General features: G+C 39.2%; 3 protein-coding genes across 5 annotated transcripts; 1 reads left to right on the top strand and 2 right to left on the bottom strand.

Annotated features, from left to right (window-relative positions):
- Positions 1-305: 305 nt before the first annotated feature.
- ccdc106a (coiled-coil domain containing 106a) lies at positions 306-4,717 on the bottom strand. Of its 3 annotated transcripts, XM_038711231.1 has the most exons (9): positions 4,485-4,624; positions 4,026-4,095; positions 3,837-3,935; positions 3,503-3,724; positions 3,323-3,379; positions 2,871-3,152; positions 2,569-2,736; positions 2,287-2,456; positions 306-2,152 (listed from the first exon to the last, which is right to left on the bottom strand). In XM_038711231.1, exons 1-9 carry the CDS (start codon positions 4,524-4,526, stop codon positions 2,081-2,083), a joined length of 1,182 nt encoding a protein of 393 aa, XP_038567159.1. In that variant the 5' UTR covers positions 4,527-4,624; the 3' UTR covers positions 306-2,080. The 3 variants fall into 3 exon arrangements, with proteins under 3 accessions (XP_038567159.1, XP_038567158.1, XP_038567157.1); XM_038711230.1 differs by having other exon boundaries at positions 306-2,456; positions 4,583-4,717; XM_038711229.1 differs by having other exon boundaries at positions 306-2,456.
- Positions 4,718-5,042: 325 nt separating this feature from the next.
- Positions 5,043-6,220, top strand: LOC119897489 (transmembrane protein 238-like). The gene is made up of 2 exons (XM_038711228.1): positions 5,043-5,200; positions 5,579-6,220. The coding sequence occupies exon 2, from the start codon at positions 5,581-5,583 to the stop codon at positions 5,908-5,910; it is 330 nt and encodes a 109-aa protein (XP_038567156.1). The 5' UTR covers positions 5,043-5,200; positions 5,579-5,580; the 3' UTR covers positions 5,911-6,220.
- A 467-nt stretch (positions 6,221-6,687) lies between these two features.
- si:dkey-17m8.1 (C-Jun-amino-terminal kinase-interacting protein 4) lies at positions 6,688-16,941 on the bottom strand. Its single transcript, XM_038711217.1, has 28 exons — positions 16,800-16,941; positions 14,993-15,388; positions 14,664-14,858; positions 14,442-14,562; positions 14,247-14,317; positions 14,049-14,113; positions 13,581-13,653; positions 13,323-13,492; positions 12,926-13,194; positions 12,365-12,422; positions 11,979-12,131; positions 11,815-11,857; positions 11,515-11,642; positions 11,296-11,349; positions 10,695-10,835; positions 10,426-10,558; positions 10,103-10,189; positions 9,952-9,999; positions 9,681-9,822; positions 9,462-9,504; positions 9,286-9,366; positions 9,100-9,167; positions 8,833-8,981; positions 8,576-8,747; positions 7,945-8,058; positions 7,761-7,859; positions 7,579-7,668; positions 6,688-7,442 (listed from the first exon to the last, which is right to left on the bottom strand). The coding sequence occupies exons 2-28, from the start codon at positions 15,089-15,091 to the stop codon at positions 7,324-7,326; spliced, it is 2,985 nt and encodes a 994-aa protein (XP_038567145.1). The 5' UTR covers positions 15,092-15,388; positions 16,800-16,941; the 3' UTR covers positions 6,688-7,323.
- Between the last annotated feature and the right edge of the window lie 748 nt (positions 16,942-17,689).

The raw sequence follows: 17,689 nt of genomic DNA, 5'->3' as shown, positions 1-17,689 counted from the left end.
AGCCAGTTTCAAGTCTTAAGAAGTCATGACTATTTGTCAGATTTATTTCAATCTAAAAATGCTGGGCTTATCAAATTAACTAAAATATTCACAAACTCTTTGATCATATTCAGTTTTTTCCTCTAATACACTTTCCTCCAAGTATAGCATTCTGACTACATTGTTTTATCTGGAGGAAGTGGAAAGTATAAGGTAATTAAAATAAATACATTTGTAAGAGAAGAAAGAATTGTACATAGTTGTATGTATGCACACTTCCCCACAGACAAGTTAAATTATACTACAAAAATCAGTTAACACTTTACTTGAAGTCCCCAATGATAATCATTTCTTTAATGTTGGACTTTACAGATTAATAAATCTCAATTTTGTGAGAAATCAAATGCCTTAATGACATTTGAGTCTTACTATACATTTGGTGAATGATAGGCTTTGTTTCAGTTAGATACACATTTCACTCAGTACACATAAATGTGAGACATAAAAATGAGAACAGATTACTGTATTATATGCAACCTGGTATGATTTTGCAAGTTTGCACTGCACCTTACACGGCTTGCTTTATATCCATACAAACAATCAGACAGTGAAAAACGCATAACTTCCACTGATTTAAGTACCTATCTCTCTTTTGTTTTAGGACAGGGATAATTGAGATATGGAAATGTAAGCCAAGAGTCCCTGTATTTCACTGTAAGCTAATCTGTTTAATTCCAAGAGATCTTATCATGTCACTGTATTTGTATAAACATCACACATTGTCATACAATACAGTCAACATGGCTGCTTCTTTGAAAATTTCAAATTTTGACAAGATCTCTACAAACTAGCTGCTTTCGCTGATGCTGTAACTCACACTGCAAAACTGTTGTGATTAATGTCCACAATTTTTCACACAGAACCAAACTTTACACAATGTTACAAATAGCTAGTATAGTAAATGCTTTGTACTGTATTTTACAAAAGGTATTGTTGTCACAAAAGCATTACAACAGCCTCAATACCAGAACTATAAGTAGTGACATTTACTGTAAACCCTTTGTGGGTACAACAGATTAATGCAAAATAAAACAGTATTGTTAAAACTGGGCCCAAGACCAACATGTGTTATTATTATGAGTCAAACACAATGTCACGAACATATTTGTGTATATGATTGTTAACTAAAAACAAGTGGCTCTTGTTGCCAGAAGTTACTGTTAAAACTGAATTTGCCACATAATGTTGGACTATAGTCAGTTCATGATCACCTCTGTTTCCTTCTCTTTAACCAGAATAAATGGAAAAGAGAAGAGAACGCAAACTGACTCCCAAGAATCTAATTCAGTGGGTGTTCAGGGAGTGACCTAAAACTATTGCATGTCTTGTGAGGAAATCACAAAATTGCATTAAGGCAAGTAAAAGTGTTTGAGGATATAATGGCAGTATCAAACACTAAAACAAAGACACACAGAACAATATAAACAAAAGTAAATGATTATTTCATAAAATCATGGCGTACTTCTACAAAATCTATGGGGTGCATCATAATTTTAACATACAGAGACATTATGATTGAAAACTACTATATTTTTATGATTGTGTCAAAATTGCATGAAAAAAGTGATAAAAAATGCTGTTAATAAATCATTTAGACTGTCAGGAACAGACTGATCTAGACAATCAATTAATAAACTACTGGCCTCGAACTGAACCAGATGTTCAAGAAACAAAAGGTCTGTGTGTCTCTCCAAACCTCAGGTCTGAAACATGAATGAGCTAAGTTGATTAACACTCATTTAAGTACTAAAGAAAAGCAATACCCTCTATAACAGTAAAGACATATTCTCGTTCACAAATTCTGAATCACACAGACATGCCAGAAACGGACATTCCTGTACAATCATATTGATAATAAAAGTGAGATGTGGAAAGTTCTTTTGTTTGAAAAGCAAAGGATGTCAGCTGCAGTTTACAGTTCACATGGCCATATCCAGGATTCTGAGATAGCAAAATAATTCCTCATGCTTCTGGACATCTCTGAGCCTCAGGGGTGAGCTGGCTTGCTGCAGCAGAACCCAACTGCCTCTGCTGTCCTCACTTAACCACCAACTCCACTGTTTTCCAGAGACACTTCACATTTCCTCTGTCTTTTTCCCCTCAGTGTCTGAACCTGTAGGAGATAGGCAGGAGCAAATTATTCTTCTTCAAGGCCTGCACCCTACTGAGTGTCTCCTCATCCAGGGCAGTGTAGCAGCGCCGGGCATAGTCCAGCAGCTTCTCCTTGGATGGGTCAAACTCACCCACCTCTGCCACCTTCTCTGGGGCCACTAGTAGTAGCTCAGCAATGGGTGTGGTAGAAGCCACCGTGTTGCGGTCCACACCATGGATCTGGAAGGCCTTGGACATATTTTTCAGACGCTGGTATGTAAGTAGGATCTTCTTGTAGCGAAACAGCACTCCAGCAGCATCTTTCACTTAAGAAAAAGAATGTACAGGAGTTAACTACAACAGTCTTGTGACAGTCTATGGGTAAGCAATAAAACTGAATTTTTGAGCTTTGCAGGATCTTTCTCGTCGTTTCCTTACCTCTCTGTCGCTCTCTAGGGGGGCGGAAGACCCGTCTTCTCTTTAATTGGTGTCTGTTGCCGTTAATGGTATCTGACATAACATCTTCCCCTGATATCATTTCCTCCTCGTCCAGGTAAACATCCTGCTCCAAGTACTCATCAGATTCTCCCAAGAGTGAAAGCGAATCTGATGAGAACACAAAAAAATCCTCAACAAAGTCTAATAGATAAAAGTCACAAACATCTTTTTTAAAAATGTATTTTCCCTCCAAAATACTAGCTCAGTTAACGTGATGGAAAGCTTTGTGCCACTTGTATTACCTGGACCTACGTTGCTATGTCCACTCATGTCATTTATGGATGACCTTGTAGCACTGCTGCTGTTGCAGCTGCTGCCACTAGCTGTGGTAATGGGAGTACTGTGGCTATGGCCTTGCAAGAGGGCCTGGGACTGTGTAGAGTTGAACAAAGCATTAATAGAGGCAAGTTGATTGGTAAGTGGACTGGAGACATGGTTTTTGGAAGGCACCATGGTTGGATGACCAGGCCTTCGTTGGATAAACGGACGTGAGGTGAAATGCTGTGACTCCGTCTTCTGTTGCTCTATGAAGAGAAGACAGCCATAATAACTGAGAATCTGCAGTTTAAGATTAATTACATTTATATAATACAGTATGAACATAATAAGCAACATGCCAAACTTATGCACAACTATATTTAACCATGACTGCTTTTTTAATTTAGCATTAAAGTACATAATTCTTTGTTTTTACCAGCAGGCCGATTTTCCTCTCTTCTTGCCCTCCAGTTAAATCGTCTAGATTCATAACCTACAGAGAAACAAATACCAAGAGTTAAGAATTAGTTTTCCAGCATTATAAAAGCTCTGTTTCTAATCAACTTGTACTATGATTCTTGTTGGTTATCATCTCACACCTCTCCTCTGTTCTCACCGTTACTGTACTGGCTCTGACTCTGCTCCTGTCCCTGGCTCTTTGTGGAAAAGATGAAGCGGTCCAGCTGGCAACGAAGAAAGTCCCTCTCCTCTTCCAAGTCTTCAATTCTTTTCTGCAGCCAGGAGTTTTTCTCCAGAGAGATCTGCAGCTGGGTCCGCAGGTTGGTGATCACCATGTATGAGTTGTTGACTGGAGAGGGGCCAGCGGATGGGGGTGACTCTGAGGAGGACAGACAGGATAGTTTGAGAAATCATAATATTTTAATGTATTGTATATATATCAACATGATAGAGATAACAGTGAATTTTATAGCATTGATTCTGACATTCACCTTCAAAATTTTGATCACTCTGGTTGAAAAACCCTTGCTGCTCAAAGTTGTTCTCTTCATAGGGGATGGCAATTTCATAGGCATCCTCATTTTTTGGAGCTGAGCAGGAGAAAATACGCACAGAATTAATTATAATGCCAGAACTAAAGGCAAGAAAATCATATTTATTTGCTGTTTTTAAACCATTACTCTGCAGGTGGAGTGAGCCTGCGTGGCTCTTGGATGTGGAGGCAGCATCAGTCCTGTTTCCGTCCTCCATCTGAAACACCAGACAAAGTGGAGAATGTTTGATTAGTTTAAAGTATTAAGGAAATGTTGCTAGCCTATGCAGAGTAACTGGCTGGGGCATTTCACACTAATGCACTGCACACATGGCATCGTAACATAAATATAGTGCTTAAAATCACATTTATTCACGGAAGGTACAGTTCAGTTTCGTGGTTTATGCAAGCTCAGACAGCCAGTAACCCAAAGCTACTTTAATTATATACCTTTATGGTCATGCACGTATAAACCGAAACAGTAAAACTAAATGTATTACTCAAATACAGGTTTGTAGCGGCCAGGTAATGTGTTCACAATATGGAAGCGAGTTAACGCTAGCTCCGCACAACGTTAGCAAGAATTTAGCTACGAATATAAACTTACAATTCCATAATTTCTGTTCACTTCAGTGTTTATTTCCGTCATTCAGATATACTAGAATTTCCATGCTACCAATATATTGTGCAGAAATTGGTACATACCACTTTACGTTTGTAATAACTTAATCGTGCACATGTAATAAGACGTTATTACTCAGTCATATCTCCATTCATGGGTTCGTCTGCTAGCTAACAAGCTAACAATAACAATTATCGCTTTTTTATTTTTTCAACAGCCTCCTGCGTCATTTCCGGAAAGTTAAAGGTACTGATCGAAAAAGTAAAGTGAAAAGGCTTTGTTAGTAAAGTTTATTTTAGCTTATGACAGTGTTTAAAGCGGCGAGACTTTTAAAATATAATAATAATAATAATAATAATAATAATAATAATAATAATATATGTACAAAATAATTGGATATGCAGTAAAGTTAGTGTAAAGTACGTAAGGTTGAAGTGCTTAGTAAATACTTATTAGTAGCTTATATAAGGTAATACTATAATACTATAATAAAAAATAATACTATAATAATAGTATTATAAATTAATTCTGTGACAAAATGTGCACCGAAATTTCCATGTTCATCAATGACAACTTTATTGTTAGCTAGTAAGACAGGTGGAGCAGGTGACGAGGTGTCAGGTTTCAGTGTTGACTGGTGGCTCTGTAGAGTCAAAAGCACGTTACAACTGTTAAATACTCAGCAATCAAGTAACGTACCGGTAAGTGTTTGCGATTTAGTTTTTTCGTTAAAATGTGTAGGCTAATAATGTATAATGTGTGACTTTGTCATTGGTTTGCCTGTAAAATAAGTCTCTGACAGGTGTGGCACTTGTTTTGACTGTAAATACATGGGGTGGTGTAAAACGTGTAACGTTAAGCCATAAACAAAAGCCAGTACTGTAAATATCCTTTTCAAGTTGCTGTTGTTTTAAAATTACGTTATTTGAGTATAGAGGAAACATTACTGGCCCATATAGCTGATTAGTTGGTAAATAATTATTAAATAATATTTGTATTTTTTTTCATTTGAGTCAGAAGATATATATGAGGAAGGCTACATTTCCATATGACATCATCCACTCTGTTTTTCAGTGCAGCCATGGCACGTAAATATGACGGCGTGTCTCACTGTAGGCTGGCCCTGGCATTTGCTGTGCTGATGGACCTGTTGGGTGTGATATCCCTGCTGCTGGGGGTCTTTGCTCAACTAGAGATCAAAGGGAGAGACTTTGGGGATCTGCTGGTGTACACAGGAGTCCTGCTGGTGCTACTGTCCATGGCAGGCTGGGTCATGTGGTACAGTGGCAATATTGAGGGTCTGACCTCCAAAAAGGAGTTGAGGGGGGCTATGGGTGGAGCTGTGGACCGCCTTGCCAGCTCCCTTAGCCGCAGGATACGGATCCCCAGGACAGACGGCAGCCCAACATAGTTGTGTGGACTCCACAGATACCAACGAGTAACTTAGACTGACATGAAGGGCTGTCCTTATCCAGGAAACAGCCAAACTGCCTGAGGCAAAGGAGTGTTGGTTGTCATTCTCTTCATAAACACTTCTCTTGTGGATTTCACAAACACCTCTTTCACACGAACAAACTGCCAGTATCAATCGTGTTTTCATAAGAACAAAGAATTTCCTCTCTGCTTAAGAGGTTATATGTGGACTACACCCAGGATTGTAATTTAAGACACTTCTATAGATTACAATATATGAATATTAAAAATATAAATCTGCAGTATTATTTTGTTGCTTTTCTCTGGAGTAATTCATTCATCTCTTGCCTTAACTGCTACAGAAATACTACTCAGAATGAAATATTTGATTTAAATGAAATTTTTTAATAATATTTGTACATGGTTGAGTCAGAACAAATAATAAAGTTTTAATTTTCTTTCCAAGAAGGATATGGAGCTGCTATGATCATAAACATGTGCACAAACTTGGAATTGCACATAAATACTGCAAAGGACACAGATGTTCTCTCCCTTATTTAACAAAAGATACTGAAATCAAATTAAAACAAATCAAATGAAGACATTCAAAGAAATAACTGAGAAAATAAATAATTTCAAAGGACAAGCACTGACATTGTTCATTTAAAAGATGAGATCACATATTTTTTTATAAAGACACAGTTAAAATGTGCAGTTATTTGTAATCACATCACATCTAATGTGGACGGGTAGAATTGTAAAATAAAGTGGGAAAAAAAAAAAAAAAAAAACCCACACACACATCACAATCAAAAGACAACCCAAATCCACTGCAGCATCAGGAAATAAGAATGATTGTCTTTACGCTGAGAGATGACCCGTTTCCAGTTCACAGTTAACAAAGTATGTACACAGTAACTTCAAGAGCAGCCACATTAAGTTCAGCACTTTATGATCAAAAGATGTATGACAGGAGGACCCCGGTGCCCACTTGGTTGCATGAAGATTGTTGTTGTTTAAGAACATGCAGAATCCCCCAACAGATGTCTGGTAGAAAAATGTATCACATACCTGTAAGTCAGGGAAACTGAATGCAATGTCAGTTCAAAGGTAAAAAAGGGCTATTAACAATCAGACAGCAACATTACTGACCAACATAACAGAAAAGATATAAAATCAGATGAAGATCAACTATAAGGTATTACCATCCATGACAAAGGACATAAACAAGAATAGTAAGGACAGTGGGTATCATGTGATTTTAGAGGATCATTTTTATTGCTTCCACATTGAGTCGTTGACTCATTAAGTTCCTTGAAAGCACCAATGTTGTGTCTAGGTGGTATATAGTATATATGTCTGCTCCATCTGTATCTCATGCTGAAAGGGCAGGACAGGGAGGTGGGCAATGTCAGAGGGCTGGGCTGGGCACAGAGGGGGTGGGATTCTGCCAGATGATCATGTGACTGCGTTCAGACCGCTGAGGTGTAACTTGGGACAATTCAACTGATCCATCACTGGCGTCATCTCCTGAAAAAGTGGACGGCTAAGTTAGGCATTTAATAGACACAGCACTGATTAAACGGTAAATGACTGCAACGCTGATCAAATACATCTGACAACTTCAAACAATTTGACATCACAATTGTGTGATCCTTCCACTCACCAATTCGGAAGTTGATGTAGCCCTCTCCTCCACTGAGAATAAGCTGAGAGGTAGTGACAGTGCTGCTGCCAGGAGAGGTGATCAAACAACCTGTGGAGCAAAGATGATTACATAATCAGTAAAAGACAAATACAGCAAGCAAGTGAAGCAAGCATGTAGCTTAAAGACCATCAGATTCTTACCAGGTGCAGCAACAATGAACCGCACAGCTTGTCTATGTCCATGGTAACACAGCTGGGCTGATGCAATGGAGCAATATGGGATGGAAACGTCCTCTGATGCTGTAGACGGTCATTAATATAGTAAATACTGAACAGAGCTAATTTCTGACTTATGTACTTATATCTTCAGTTGAAATAAACTCACTTATAGATAATGGGATGGAGAAAATGGCACCACCCCCTGTGCCCACCCACAGGCGGCCAGAGATGACTGCGAGAGACGAGATCTGGAGAGGTGAGAGTATCAGGAAAGCTTGGCCTACAAAGGGAGACAGAAACATGTTTGCTGAGCTGCTGGAAAGAGATTTAACTCAGCTGCCTGACCCAAAACAATCAAGCTATGGCATAAACACGGCCAATAATAAATCCTACATTTGTAGTCCATAGACTGATGCTTTATTCCCTGGGGAGGAAGACCTTTTGTCAGTTTGATTATGAAATGCTGCCACACAAATCACAGAGAAACTTGCACATACTGTTAAAAACCATAAAAGCCGCTGTTTAACATGAAAAAACACAAACCAAAAGGAAGTATTGACAAAAAGACTTCCATCAAGTGTTTAGCTAATCACAAACACTGGTGTGAGCAGTACCGTTATGAGCTGAAACTGTGCTTGCTGACATTCTGGGAAATTACTACTATGCTGAAACATACTGTAATACTGCAGATTCCAGAGATAATACATAGTCACACTGTACATGTGCACCTGTGAATGTATTATGTTTACATTTAAAATAAGTTTGTAATGGATAAAAAAATAGATATAGTTCAGGACCTAATGTTTTCGTGACCAAAGCAGTAAAATCGACTTCCTGTAGCGGCCGTCCAGTGGACCAGTCAAAGAGCCTGAGGATTGGGTCAAGTCGGCACGATGTCCAAACACCACTTCCACCCGCACAAAGGAAACGAACCTGCTGCTCGCTGCGTTCAGACACCAAGAATGTTTGCTGTAAGGTCAGGGAAATGACGGTGAGTTCAAAGACGGTGTGAACATAAGACACAAGGGAAGTAGGAACCTTCTCTGTTTCTTACCTCAACCTTTTTGCTGTCAGTGTTAACCACATGGACTCTGTTCCAATATCCCACCCACAAGCGGCTACCTTTTACAAGGCAGCAGCGAATGGGCTGCAAAGGGTTTGATCCGAGAGGCATCACAGAAGGTGACTGTAGATTCCAGCCACCTGTCAGTCACAGCACACATTGCTTCATCATTGATGTCACTAAACATTAAGTTATGTGAAGCATGCAAAATGGAGAGACGGACTGAGACAGTCAAATATGACTAGAGGAAACCATTACCCGAACTGTGTGAGAAAAAAGCTAAAGTCCCGTCAGCTAAACCAGCTATGACTTGACCCTGGGAATACCTGTCAGATTGAGTCAATAAAGAAATGATGATAAGTCAATGTCACATTAAGACAGACAATAATGAAATGCTAATACTTAAATACTATATAAATATGCTTTAGAGTGGATAAAACTAACTTGAGCGAATGAACACCCTCTGAGAGGGACACAGACTGCAGACAGCGCCTCCTACCAGCAGAGGCTGAGTGTACCAGTAAACTGTGAGACAGTGGGAGAAGGGGGGGGGGGTCAGTACTTTCTATGTAGAGTGAGTGTTATTTGCTGAAGTGAGCTGCTTATTCAGCAGACTTTACCTTCCTTCCTGAGTTCCAATCCACACAGTTCCTGCAGTGTCACCTGATATAACAAGACCGGAAAGATTGTGTCAAAAGGAAAGGCCAAATAGGAAGAGTTCATTTCCAAAACATTTCCATATAATCATCAGTACGAGGTGTGAGGGATAATACAAGTACAGAATACATTAGACACGTTGTTTGTTGGCACCTGCTGCAGCCCATTGTAGTGGCACTAACCTATTGGAGGCACAGCGCAGATGCAGAGAGCAGGAGCTGTGGGTGGGAGGCTGAATTGATCCAGTACTGTGTTGGACCGTGCAGGATCAATCACTGTAATATCACTGCAGGAGGCAGGACCAGAAACTACCCACACAGAACACTGGCAGAGAAGGACAGATATGGAGTTTGGAAAGATGAGTGGCATGAAAAGACATGTCCCTGGGTGGCACTGAACATGGTGATTAGAGTATGACTACAGTTGCTATTAAACCAGGATAATGAGACTTACTGTGGCCTCTCCTGAAAGCTCAGGTGTGACTGCGACTGCACAGTTCAGCTGAAGAGAAACACAATTTAGATGCATTTATTATTATTATTATTATTTAAATGCACCAGATGTATGATGTACAGGCTGCTAAGTTTCATGTGAAAATATCTACCTTTGCTGTGGAGTCTCTCTGATCCAACAGTCTGAGCTGCACTAGAACAGGAACATCCTTAGGCTCTGGCACAGATTCATGGGATTCCTGCAATAATGACAGTTAATCACCAGGACATTGTTAGAATTGTAGAAATGTATACATCTGAGTATTTTAAACTCTCTGTGGCAAGTCTCGTCCATCCAATGTGGTGAGATGAATGGAAAGTAAGATTTCTTTTAAAATTGGTTTAGTTCAAATAACTCAGATAACAAAATGCAGAATTCAGACTCATAACATCCAGGGGAACATTAGGCGCATTTTGAGGATGTTCTCCTCTACACCTGTGTGTTCGCCAGTGGTGTGCTCCACCCGTGTATCTGCCGCTTCCCAAGTGATCCCCAAATGTGTGTGCGAATGTCTCTGTAGAGTTCTCTCCTCCTGACACGAGGGGACGGAGCAGCAGGAGAAGCGGATCTGGAGAGGATGCCTCTGGTGTTAATCAGCTTGACTGAGCCTTTTATAAAATATTCAATTTTGTTGAAAATACATGATGCAAACAGAAAAGCATATGCAAGTGAAACATGGCCAGTGGCCAGAAACACTAACGTACTCAGCGTGAGTTTGACTGACAGCCGGTAGTGGTGGAGACCCCAGAGGCGAGTGAGTGAGCGATGGAGAAGTTGGCATGGCAAATGCAGAAGCAGAAGGTGGGATTAAGGGCTCCTTGGACAGGCCAAACAAGCGGTTGAACCTTTCATATGATGTAAAAAAATAAAATAAAAATAAACCCACAATATTTTATATGGAGCACAAACTATCTGACTACAGCATATTACAAAGCATGAAATTACTTAGCATACTAATGTATGTATCAGTCGTTCTGTGTTGCCTCCATAAAATACAGATTTATTTTGGTGACGGTTTTAGAAACCAAGTGGTACAGTAAAGTGGTTTTGAAATTGATATTTTAATGTGTTTACTGACTGCAGGTTGAAGATCAAGGCAACCCGGTGAACGTCACCTCCTGGTAATACAATTTTCCCAATTGTTTATTTATACAGCATATTGTTTCACATTATTGAGTTGTTTTAAGGTAATCTTTAACATTAACTTTACTACAAGTTCAACTGACAAGAGGATGAGTATGCTATACAATGTGAAATGTTCTCTCTTTAGATCAAACAAGATTAGATGACAGATAATACACTTACTTTCTCCAAACACTTAACCTCTTCTCCTCTGTTAACCTCTCCCTCTTTGTTGCTCTATAACAAAGAAAAAACACTAAATGATGGAGACAAAAACCTGAAGAAATATTTTTATTTTAGCCAAATTGCAAATTCTCTTTGGGAAAAGACATCTACTTTAAACAAAATTAAAAAAAGAAAACTTTCTATACAACAACAATGTTGATTCAGTAGTAAAGTTACCTGAGTGTCTGACTACGTCTTACTGCTTCCTGCAGCTCAAACAGACGCTGTTTATATTGGTTCTTCTCCATGACCACACGAGCCATTTCAGAACGAGAGAAGTGACGCACGGATGAGGGTAGAGAGGCCTGAATGGAAAGATTCATGCTATTTAATGTGGTATGTGCACCAGTTTCATGCATCATAATTAACACGGAGCAGTTACTGAATCTTAAAAAAGCTTTCCAATGCAGTATTACTGTTACACTACATCTTTGTGATTTAGTTGACAAATGTTTGAAAATAACAATGCCTCCTCACATCAGGATCTTCAGATTGGCATGTTTCCAGTTCTTTTCGAAGTCTATGGGAAAGAGTGAATTTAAAGCACAAAGTTATTGTAACAGCAGTATATACAGTATTATAATAAAAAGATTTAACATACAATTTCAAAATAGGAAAATATCAAGAACAATCTTCTACACCTCTTATTTTCCTCTTCCTTCTCCTTCATCCGCCCCTCTAATCGTGAGACTGTTTCCTGAAGAGAGGACACTTCCAGTTTAAGAGCTGAGCGGTCATCTGTCAGCTCTACTACCCGAGATATCACAGCCTTACGGGCAGCTTCTACTAACTCACTGGGGAAAAAAAAGAAAGAGCAAAAGATTAATAATTTAAGACTATGAAGAAATTACTTTGTTAAAGAGAGTAAACAGTCACATTGGTGACTATAATATCTTCTCCTCTTATTGATTTAGTTTGTATAGAAACAAGAAACCCTGTACAAAATACCCTGTACACTCAAATAAACACATTAAACACATTGGACCATTCAAAACAAGGTCAGAGAAATTATAAATACAGGACTCACTGGGTTGCTTTCAGTTCCTCATACTGAGAAAGAATCTCCTCAAACTGGTCTGCACTGCCTACACAGAAGAAAAGTACTTTAAAAAACAAACAGAACACTGAGAGAAATACACGTCTATTACTATTATTCATAACGCTTCATTCACAGCGAAGAAAAAAATGTAAAAAAAAATAAGTAATGCTTAATGAAACCCATAGGAAGAGAGCCTTTTTACCTATGTACTTGCACTTCATGTTAGCAGGGTATAAATAGTTTCTCACCATGGTCACATTTTTAGAAAACAACATTTGTCACCTCCAATGTCTGTGATCACTTACTCCGTTTTTTGATCAACGCTGCATACAGCACAACACTGGCGTAGTTTCTGAGATATGCATTTGTTTCTGCTGTCAGATGAATGCATCATTTTCTGATCAAGGGTTAAAAAATGATAAGCGTCTAATTCCTGGGCAGTTAGCGTTTTGTGACCGTTAATTAAACCTCTGGTTACGATGAAGAAGAAGTACATCAACCATGTTTGTGAGAAAGGTCTATACATTGTGTTTTCCTTGATGAATTTACCTCTGACACTAGCCCCTCGGTCTACACTCTCCACATAATCCCGACTCAGCTCTGACAGTTCAGAGAACACAGAGTCAGTGTTACGCAGCTCCCACTCCATATTATCATCTTCCTCCACCTCCACCGCCTCCTCATCTTTATCCTGGCTCTCTCCCCTCTGCTCCTCTTCTACTTTGCGCTCCCTCTTTTCCTCCTTCTCCATCTCCTCCGCCAAGACGGTCTCCGACTCATCTTTCGGTGGCTTTTTGCTGTTAGGTCTAACTGGGGTGCTGATGATGCAAATGAAAAGAGTAAGAAATGTAAAAAAAGTTTACAAACAAAAAGTGGGTTTATTTCATGATTACTCATACTTTTCACTAGAATTTCCAACTGACAGAAACAAGTTTCAGATTATTACCTTGCATCCACGCAGCCATGAAATTGCCTCAGCTCAGGAGTAGAGCTTATGATGTCATTGATAAACTGATCTGCAGTGGGGTTTACTGCAGTGTCAATTGCCTTTTCTTCCTTGGCTTCTAGAACTTCCAAACGGGGGGGAACAGATTTTGAATGTGGTCTTTGAATCACCTGCAAAACAAAGAGCAGACATCTCTATGCCACAATCTTGTATCAAAAGCATTCAAAATATAGATGTGAAAAGTGAGAATATGTTTACCTTTTCACTAACACCAGATTCTGAAAAGACTTGGTTGGATGGAAATTCAGTGTTCATTGGACGTATGTGATTCCTAAACACAACAAGTAGTGTTACATAAAGAATACTCATGTGAATATACAGTAGCAATTTATACTTTTTTTTTTTTTACATTTTGCACCACTTTTTACACCATTACTGAATTATAACATTTGACATGGGATCAGCATCCAACAACAACTGCTATTTTATTTTGAAAGTTACCACTAAAGTCAATTTTTAGAAAAAAGCTGATTTTCTGATTAAGTGTGTTACCAGGCATGCCTGAAAAGCAAAATTTAAGTTCACATTGGCTGCCAACACAAGTGGCTCTTGTATGGCTGACAATAAGGCTACCGTCATGGAATACCTATAGACAGACATTATCTATTACATTATTGACACATTATCTACAATATAAGAAATTTAAGAGTGCTGAATAAGAACAACCTTAGAGGAGAATTTCTTTCAGAATCCTTTCTCTTTTCCAGAAGTTCCCGATATGTGAGAGCCAACTAAAGAGAGAACATCCGTGACATGTAAGAAGTGACAAATAAATAGCTAAATATTGAATAACATGGTGAACAAGAAGTCACGTGTGGCGATACAATAGCACACACATTTTTAGACTAAACAGCAGTATCTGACCTTGTTGTGAGTATGCCTCAGTGTGGTTAGTTCTCTACCCAGATTCACCTTCTGCTCCTCCAAGGACACCACTGCAAGACAAGATAACATATAGCCTGAGATTTAAAATGTATCATGCAAAAGAAAAATGAATGAAACTGTAAGGAGAATAATCAAAAGTTTAAACTGCACGGCTACTATGCTAAAAATACTCACACTGATCGGCTTGGTTTCTTGCCTTGTTCTCAAGATCTCTCTCTCGCTGTTCTCTCTCTTTCTCCCTCCCCCTCATGGCTCTCCTCTCTTGTTCAATTTGGTCATCAAGCTCCAGATACCTCTAAAGAAAACAATATGCTTTAACAACTCTAAGCGTAGACCAACTACCAATTTTCATCGCTTTTTAAAAACAACTCTTTCAAAACTCCCATTAATCCCCACCTCTTGACTTTCTTTCCTGAGTGCTCTCTCTGCTTGGTATCTCTCCAGCAGCTCTTCTCGCTCAGCTTTCTCCCTCTCTGCCTCCTCCTCCCGGTCTCTCAGCTGGGCTTTGCAGCTGGCCAGCCCCTCCAGGACCCACACAAATATAGGCACCAGTGACTCCACCACACCTTCACCATGGGTCTCAATAATTGTCTGCGATAGGGCAAAGCAGCAGAGTGAGAAACCAGGTACAGTATAGTTGACGACACTGAAATATTTATTCCATTCAGAAAAACATGGCATATTATTTTCCAGAAAACAAGAAATGAAAAACAAAGCGGCTTTACCTGTAATTCTGAATACAGTTTTCCTGCCTCTTCACTCACAATGTTGGGGTCCAGCTCCACCTCCCCTGTCCCACACAGCACTCTCTCACTGCACTCCATTAGCCAATTATTTTTCTCTGCTGTATTAACTTAGAAAAGGATTCAAGGAACTCAACTCCAAAGGCAAATGTTTTTACAACTCTATAAGCCAATTCTGTAGCAAAAAGTTCCTCTTCTGACTACCCTTCCTCACCAACTAGTTTATCGAGCTTTCTAACGTTTCTGTGAACACCAGCACCACCCATCCTCCACAACTTTATGTTCCATTTCTTCCTGAAAAGGGCAGCATCCTCTTAGACTAGCCGTTTCTGTGCTGTGAAATTTATCTGATGTCAGGGGGCATTTTTAGAGTCCATCCTGGGAAAGAAGAAAATATAGTGATATGTAACGAGTTAAGTTTAACTGCAAAAGGACAGTAGGCTGCTTTGTGCAATATTCAAGCTTAGACATGCTTTTCCCCCGCCAACTAACTACCATAATCTTGTAATTGTTGAATATGGTCATGTGATTTTCTGCTATTATAATCTGCCACTAAGAGAAAACAAAAAAAACAAGGATTCTGCTCAGTAAGAATGAAACCTAAATTCCAAAAGGTTGGTTTTAAGTATGTGTATACACTAAAAAGGACATCCATTAAAGATCAGTAACGTGTCAGAGTTCAGGTTTACAGACAAATGTAAACGTACAGTTTAGTCATGCCTGGATGACTTTCTCATTAAGCTTAAACATAGGCCGGCTACATCTTCCACAAGCTCAATGAGAATTATTTCACAAAATAACACTTTTAGAGTTCAAGTTAAAAACAAAACAAGACAATACTATCTGGGGCTAATGTCTCTTTGGGTTTTGAACAGTTGGTCAGACAAAAGGAATAGTTATATTTATTACCAATTAGTTTCTCAAATAATTGTTTGGTCAATAGCATGCACAAAAAAAGTGAAAAGTGCTGATTGCAGAAATTCTGCATACTATCAAATGAGGTAAAGAAAAGCTGAAAATAATCACATTTGAGAAGCTGGAACCAATCACTGTCTGGCATCAAAATGTAAGTTTATTATTTTATGTCAATCGACAAATCCACTAGCTAACCTTTAAAGCTGTAACCAAAACAAGCAACCCTAAGATGTCAACATTGAGCTTCAGGAAATTGTGATGGGAATGTTTCACTACTTCCTGACATCTTGTAGAATGACTAATCGATTAATCATAATTAAAACAACAATTAGTTGCAGCCTCAATCACCAGTACATATTTGGCAAGGTGTCAAATGAAAGGGTGCAGCTAATAAAGTTGCATGTAGATACTCGCTAAAGTGCTCTAAAGGCCTTTTGACATTTAACCTAAGCTACATATGAAAGAGACGGGCGATCTTTCTGTTATAGATGTATGTCTCTCTAATAAGGATTATGTAACGTGCAGCACGGAGACAAACTAAACGAGCGCCTGTATAACGTTATGTGTGTGTCTGTGTGTGAGAGAGAGAAAGATAAACAGCACTACGAAAAGCACAGACATCAAAATGTTAACTTTATATGTAAACACACGAACACGGCGAAAGGATATATGTGTAGATAATTAAGATAATTAGTCTCCTTGGTCAGCTAATAAAATGACAGACTTGAATCGGCATAACGTTACTGTATAAATAAGTAACCTGACTGACAGCGGACACCTTGAGAGAACTTTGGTTGCCACTTTACAAAGTTGTAACTTGACCAAAAAACAAGCCGCGTCTTCGCGCTGTTCGGCTGCCCTTTTACAAACTCACCTTAACGGCGGACTCCTTCGTAACTTTCATTTCACTACCCCAAAAACACTGAAATTCTAGCCGTATTTCTTCGAAGACGATATCAATTACATATAAACGAGTTTAAAGAAGGGGGTGTTGTTTGACGCTGATGTGCGCAGACATGTCTTCAGTGTGGCCAACCAGAGCGCAGCAATAGTCGGCGGTAACCAATAGGCGGGAAGAAGAGGCGGGACGTGGGAGGTTTTGCTTTCGCAAGGAGAAAAAAAAGTTTCCTGAAACTTGAACGATGACACGTGACCAAGGAGTTTGCAGCGAGCTGTCAGGTGACCTGAGTAACACACGTCCAAGTCAGATACCTGTCAAAACAAAATACCTCGCATGCATGAGAACTAGGGGGTCTGTTTTCCCATGTTACTGCAAGCTATCAGAATAGTATCAGATACAGTGTTCGCGTTGTGCTTGTAGATAAAGTTGGTGTCAAGTTAATCAAAAGGCAAACGAGACGGCTGAGACAAATTTCTGCTCATCATTGTTGAACTCTGTCTTTTTATTAGGCTACTTAAAAATATGCTTTCAATAATCAACATCAAAACAGCTTAGACAAAAAGTGGAGTTAGCCGATTATTTCACACATTTGACGAGCGGGAAAAACAACAATTGCTGTAAATTTCGGCGAGGAATGTCGTTGGATGAAGTAGGCCTACATTTCTTCTCAATTCCAGCAGATGGAGGTACTAACACATTTCCCCTCTTTCGGTCCTCTTTTGTCTTCGCCCTTTTGGGCTGATGTTGGCTTCTGTTCTGTTGACCTGCACAGACACCCTCGACATGGTCATCTGGGTCTCTTAAGTGAATGGGGGTTTAATTTATAATTGATTTAATAATTGATTTGAGTGATTAATTAACTT

Source organism: Micropterus salmoides, unplaced genomic scaffold (genome assembly GCF_014851395.1).
Source record: "Micropterus salmoides isolate LMB-PRFRI ecotype aquatic unplaced genomic scaffold, ASM1485139v1 Ms_hic_scaffold_11, whole genome shotgun sequence".
Taxonomy (NCBI): domain Eukaryota; kingdom Metazoa; phylum Chordata; class Actinopteri; order Centrarchiformes; family Centrarchidae; genus Micropterus; species Micropterus salmoides.
This window is presented reverse-complemented; position numbering and strand designations above follow the sequence as displayed.